The sequence below is a fragment of the Lactuca serriola genome, chromosome 4 (genome assembly GCF_051521515.1).
Source record: "Lactuca serriola cultivar US96UC23 chromosome 4, Lser_US96UC23_V15, whole genome shotgun sequence".
NCBI classification, from domain to species: Eukaryota; Viridiplantae; Streptophyta; class Magnoliopsida; order Asterales; family Asteraceae; genus Lactuca; species Lactuca serriola.
The window spans coordinates 41,214,146-41,220,551 of record NC_136411.1 but is presented as its reverse complement, the minus strand read 5'-3'; the positions used below and the strand labels follow the sequence as shown (position 1 = coordinate 41,220,551).

The 6,406-nt window shown below is 34.7% G+C and overlaps 1 protein-coding gene across 2 annotated transcripts; it reads left to right on the top strand.

The window, feature by feature from the left end:
• Positions 1-1,927: 1,927 nt before the first annotated feature.
• LOC145101381 (polyamine oxidase 2-like) lies at positions 1,928-6,147 on the top strand. 2 transcript variants are annotated; one of them, XM_079038572.1, is made up of 11 exons: positions 1,928-2,248; positions 2,358-2,519; positions 3,429-3,544; positions 3,679-3,767; positions 3,879-3,992; positions 4,269-4,356; positions 4,467-4,552; positions 4,670-4,772; positions 4,868-4,965; positions 5,068-5,497; positions 5,613-6,147. In XM_079038572.1, the coding sequence occupies exons 2-11, from the start codon at positions 2,477-2,479 to the stop codon at positions 5,919-5,921; spliced, it is 1,476 nt and encodes a 491-aa protein (XP_078894698.1). In that variant the 5' UTR covers positions 1,928-2,248; positions 2,358-2,476; the 3' UTR covers positions 5,922-6,147. The 2 variants fall into 2 exon arrangements, with proteins under 2 accessions (XP_078894698.1, XP_078894697.1); XM_079038571.1 differs by having other exon boundaries at positions 1,928-2,519.
• The last annotated feature ends 259 nt before the right edge of the window (positions 6,148-6,406 follow it).

Genomic DNA, 6,406 nt, shown 5'->3' with positions numbered 1-6,406 from the left:
ATAATGAACCCTAAAATTGGATTAAAGGGGATTAAATACGAAGGAAATCCTAAAAGATCATGGGTTTGGGCTGCAACTGTTCTCACGTAGTGAGACCTTATGTCTCATGTTGTGAGATTGGTCCCATACACGTTTCTCATATTTACCCTTGTCACACAGTGACCGCCCAATAGTCACATCGTGACACTCGATTTTCTCCAAAAATCAACATTTTCACTCCTTGAAACCTTGAAGCGATCCATCCTGGAAAATGGGGTGTTACACTTTCTCATCTAAGCATGTTAGATCTAAGTTTTATTCATTTTTCTTCATAATTGGGTTGAGTAGCATGCATGGGATCCATAAATTTAGCAACTTTATGGATCATTGAGGCCCTTTGTTTAGCATAGTCATCAAATTTGAGGATTGGTGGTGGTTGGGACTCCAAGCATGAGTTTTGGCATCATTTTCTCTTTATTGACCTAGTTAGTGTTCAATTCATGCATTGGACATGCATGACTAAAAAAGCTACAATTTTTATGGCCCTTTGGGTTGGGGAAAACCTTTTGGAAGGTTTGAAGGTTTGTCTTTAGGGATTAAGAGCTTAATGCTCTAAGCTGTTCAGATTAGGTTTTACGATGTGATGGGTTTTGTGTCACATCGTGAAGAAGGATGTTTTCGCGACTTTTTTGTCTTAACTCTATCACGACGTAACCCATAGGTGGCCACAACGTGATAATTAGTTGAGGTGGACTTTAGCATTGACTCTTGACCATGGTTGACTTTTGGGTCAAACTAGGGTTTTAGGGTGTAGACTGAGAGGGTACTTCTTTATTGATGTTAGGTGTCTCGTTACTCCTGCCTACTCTGTATGAGAGTCGTGGTATTTTTAGCTGCTATTCACGAGGTGAGTCTTCTCACTATATTTAAAAATGAAAAAATTTGTGGTAAAAATTAGGATGTTACAAGTTAACATTTGCTCCATTAACAAGACATCAAAACTCAAAACTTCAAGATTAAATCTAAACATGATTGTTTTATGATAGTTGTGTACTTGTAATATCACTTGTAGGGTCGATTTTTAAAAATGGTTTCTTGAAGTTCTTCTAGAAACGACTCTAAGAAATGTGAATACGTCAGTGTGAAATCTAAGGTGATCCAGGCTTACTCTTTGTTTAATGATAGTTAGGCACCTAGATTTTCATTTGGAGAGTCGCTCCTTGAAGTTCTTGTCATTCACCGACCTTGAACTTCTCCTTGCAGCTTTTGAAAGCTGAAGAGACTAAATCTTTGTTTAATGGTATTTCAAATCTGTTTTAAGACCAACTGCCACATATACTTTGAAACGGGATTAATCAATATATGTATATTTCCAAGTGAGACTAAGTAAGCAAATTCAGTAGGTTACATGCTATATCATTCATATGGACCATTTCGGGAGAAAATAAAAGTTAAGTGACATTGTAAAACTTAAAGTGACTTAAGGGACCAAATAAATACACAAAATTCAACTTTAACCTTTAATTATAATAAGTTTAAAAATCTTTTGAGTTGTAACGGAAACTAATTAAATATCTTATGTTAAAATGTTTTTAAGTTGTAGTACTTAGTTAGTTATAAGATCAATAATTACAACATTAAAATAAATTAATGTTATGGTTAATTAATAAAAAGTTAGTTTGAAGTTTTAAATGAATATGATTCAAGATAAATTGTTTAATTTAAATCTTAATGATTTTGATGATCTTTTAAAAAAAATTATAATAAAGATAAAAGTAAAATATAAAAAATAACTATTACTGCATATCTTTATATCTAAGTTAATATAAAAATTATTATTCCATAAATTTTTTTTTTTATAAAGTATATTTATCTATATTTTCGCCTAGTGCATATAAGAGGAAAAGCACGTACTTTATGAAACCTAACAATTCTCACACAATTTATTGAAAGGAAGGGGAACAAAGCAACGTGTGTTGGTTGATCTCTTCATCATCTCACTAATAAATACAAATCCAAAATCACAAAATATCTCACCCGTGGATCTCTCTCTCTCTCTCTCTCTCTCTCTCTCTCTCTCTCTGAGTCTCTGTCGAATCAAACTCTGAAACGCATTTAGCAATCATCAATTCATTCCGGTGGAGTTACCATATTTGGTTACCTGGATTTTGATCTTTTACCCGAATCCTACCAGATCATATAGGCACCAGGGTTTCCGAGAGATTTATACAGAGATTTGAAACCAAGAGTTCGTAATACGCATGAGCTGGTTGGTAAATCTGGGTTGTAATTCTTCGAATTCAAATCACTTCATCACTTGTCTTCTCCTTTTCGTTCTTCATCACTCACCCCAATTGTTACCTACTTCCCTTTTTCAGTTCGACAAACCCTTGGATCCTAGAAGGCCTGTTAATAGTTTCTCCCTCTTACAGTTGTCGTTATTATTGTTTTGGTTACGAATTAATCCCTTTATTTGGTCCAACATCATCATCGCAACATGGGTTCAGGAGGAGACAAGAGTAATCCCCAATTGAAACAAGGTATCTCGTAAATTCTATTCTCTTTTTGTTCTTACTTTAGTATCTGTATTACCTGTGCAATAATTCATTATTCGATTACTTTTCAATTTTGGGGGATCTTCATATGTAACAGCATATTACACTTTTTGCTAGTTCTCTTTTAATTCTAAACTTGAATTTTAGGAGAAGATTAAAACTTAAAAGACACACCAAAGTTACAATTAGGTATTACTTGTGTAGAAGAATAAACTGTAGTGGTAATAGATAATTTACCACTACAAAAAGTCAAGAACAGATAACCGATCATATTATTTGTGGTTATGAAAGAGGGTTTTAAAGGAACTGCGTGTCATGGGTCGTTGCCTCTACCATAAATTGTTGTAAATGGGGAAGTATTATTTGGGGTATACCACATAAGATACAAATATTTTTCATATATTTGGGCTCTACATGTTGTGTTTTGACCTGTCTGTAACACTATTTTGGAATGGAGTGTATACTAATAGTAATATACTACCATCGCTACATGTGCATATCAATACTGCTGGTGGGGTCCCTTCTGAGAATCTGTATTATTGTTTATGCATTCTAGTCACATTCCAATGTGGTCCCTAAAAAAAGCACTCATGCATCTAAAGTAGCAAATCTTTACAGATTCTTTTTTGTAACTTCTTTGCGTACACACATGTATGTATGTATATATGTATGTTTGTGTATGTATATGTATGTTTTCTACTTTCAGTTGCTAAATTGTAAACCTTTTATGGAGAAAATTGTATGTCAGTCTCTAGCTGTAATGAATCGAGCCTTATTCTCTTGGTTAAGCTAAAAAACTGTAAATTTATTGTTGACTTTCAAGTACTCATAGTAACATATTAATTATTTATATGAGAGTTTCATATCTAATTATTGTTTCCCCTTAAAATGTAGCAATTTGCTATTCAAATGTTGAAGCAAGGCGTTCAACCTCACCATCTGTTATTGTGATTGGTGGTGGATTTGCTGGCATAGCTGCTGCTCGTGCCCTTCATGATGCTTCATTTCAGGTACTTTAAATCAACATTCTTTTTTCTTCAGATATTGTTAAATGATGATTCTTTTGCAGTGACACTATTTCTTGAAGATAAATAATACACAAACATACAAGACATAAGCATGAATTTCATTTTTTTTTTTTCAGGTTATAGTACTTGAATCTCGTAATAGAATTGGTGGGCGGGTTCGTACTGATTACTCATTTGGTTTTCCAGTTGACTTAGGTGCATCATGGTGAGAAGGGCCTTCATATCCATTGACTGTTTGACTTTACATGATAGATAAATATAATAATTACCATATTAAGATTCTTTCCCTACTTGTACATTAATGTTAACCTTTCAGGTTGCATGGGGTTTGCAAAGAGAATCCATTGGCACCAGTTATCAGTAGACTTGGATTACCTTTATACAGAACTAGTGGCGATGATTCAGTGTTATATGATCATGATTTGGAGAGGTAATGAATTTCAAATCTTCATATTTAATGTATATTGCTAGCTCTACTTCTAGTTTGGTTATATAATGGTGAGTGTATTGTTATTTTAATATTGCCTAATTATTGTGGTTTCTGTGTGTGTTATGTTCATATCTTGAAAATAAGTTATGACTATTAGTTTAGATTCTTGAACATAGAAACAAAAAAAAAAGATAATGGTCAATTTGCATTTACTTTGTTACCGACTTAATTCAAGGAGCAAATTGGTTACTGATGTACTCCTTCAATTTTCTTCAGCTATGCACTGTTTGATATGGATGGGAATCAAGTTCCTCAAGAATTAGTCTCACAGGTTGGAAAAACATTTGAGAACATATTGGAAGAGGCAAGTTCTTCTATCACAACTGTTATCATTAATCAAATTTATTTCTAAATATTTAACCATTTTTTTTCTTTCATTATTGGTCTCTTGACATGCTGCTTTATGTACTGCAGACTAATAAAGTGAGGGAGGAGTTCCCTGAAGACATGTCTATAGAGCATGCAATATCAATCGTGTTTGAAAGAAACCCAAAACTAAGGTAAATCCATATCACACTTCAATAACATAATGTTAAAAATATTAAAATCAGTTTTCCATTTTTTAAGCCTGTTTGTTTGTCATAAAACACTATAATTAAAGCATCCATTTGTTACAGGTTGGAGGGGCTTTCTCATAAGGTCTTGCAGTGGTACTTATGTAGAATGGAAGGCTGGTTTGCTGCAGATGCTGAAACCATATCCCTTAAATGCTGGGATAAGGCATGTTTTTTTACCTTTTCCTTTTTCTTTATCCCCTTATATAAACATTTTAGACTGAAGAGGGCATTCACTGATAGTTACTTATTGATGAACAGGAAGAATTGCTGCCAGGTGGACATGGACTTATGGTCCGTGGTTACCTTCCAGTTATAAACACACTTGCCAAAGGGCTCGACATCCGATTAGATCACAGGTAGTTACCTGAGTTGTTATAAAAAAAAAAATAGTAATGAAAAAAACTTACACCCACTTTTTTCTTTGTTTAATACTTATTGGTGTATATTCGTTCGCAAAGGGTAACGAAGATAAATAGACGTAAAAACGGCGTAAAAGTAAGCGTCGAAAACGGGAAAACATTATTTGCGGATGCAGTTGTTGTGGCAGTGCCACTTGGCGTGTTGAAGTCAAACACCATTAAATTCGAACCCAGATTACCGGAATGGAAAGAGGAAGCCATAGCCGACCTCGGAGTCGGAATCGAAAACAAGATAGTTTTGCATTTTGAGAGAGTGTTTTGGCCAAATGTTGAATTTCTAGGAGTAGTTTCAGAAACTTCTTACGGATGTAGCTACTTTCTTAATCTCCACAAAGCCACTGGTCATTCTGTCTTGGTTTATATGCCAGCTGGACGCCTCGCAAAAGACATCGAGAAATTATCAGATGATGCCGCCGCTAATTTTGCTTTTTTACATCTCAAAAAGATTCTTCCTGACGCCTCCCCCCCTGTAATACAAATATACCATTATTATTATTATTATATTAAAAAAAAGTAACAAACACCACCACAAGCATAGCAACTCTCAGTAATTCATGTGAATATTTTTATTTGTTTTGATGCAGATTCAACATTTGGTGTCGCGTTGGGGTAGTGATGTAAATTCACTTGGGTCGTATAGCTATGATGCAGTAGGGAAACCCCATGATCTGTATGAAAGGCTAAGGATTCCTGTGGATAACTTATTTTTTGCTGGGGAAGCGACAAGTGTCGACTACCCGGGGTCAGTACATGGTGCCTACCACACTGGATTAATGGCGGCTGAGGACTGTAGGATGCGTGTTCTAGAACGTTATGGAGAGCTTGATCTTTTCCAGCCTGTCATGGGTGAGGATACCCCTGCTTCTATTCCTTTGTTGATATCACGTATTTAAGAAGGTGGGGCCGGGTTACTCACTCACAGTCACTGGGTTTTGGTTCCTTTTTTTTGTGAAAGGAACCTAATATTGAGATTGCTTTATGGATATAAATAATGAGGTGTGTGGACTATATAGCCAAACTTATTGAGGACACTGTGTTTATGAAATGGTCTGAACTTTGAGAACAATATGAAATTATGGATTGGTTTAACAAAATAGTAAGTAAATTGGTTGATGGTAATGTTTATTGTATGACATGTATTTACCCTTACATCGAAGTAACAAGTTATCTTGATAACAATTCAAGCGAATAGTTTTTGTTATGTATTTTCTATCATTTTTTATTTTCTAGTTTTCCAAAAAAAAAAGACTATAAATTTTTTTAAGTTAGTTTAAATAGGATAAAGGGTGGGTAGTGTGTGGTTTAGGGATGAGTGGGAGTGGATTTATAGGCCGGGTAGCTAAGGTAGGGTATGTAGGGTGGGTAGGGTCTATAGGGG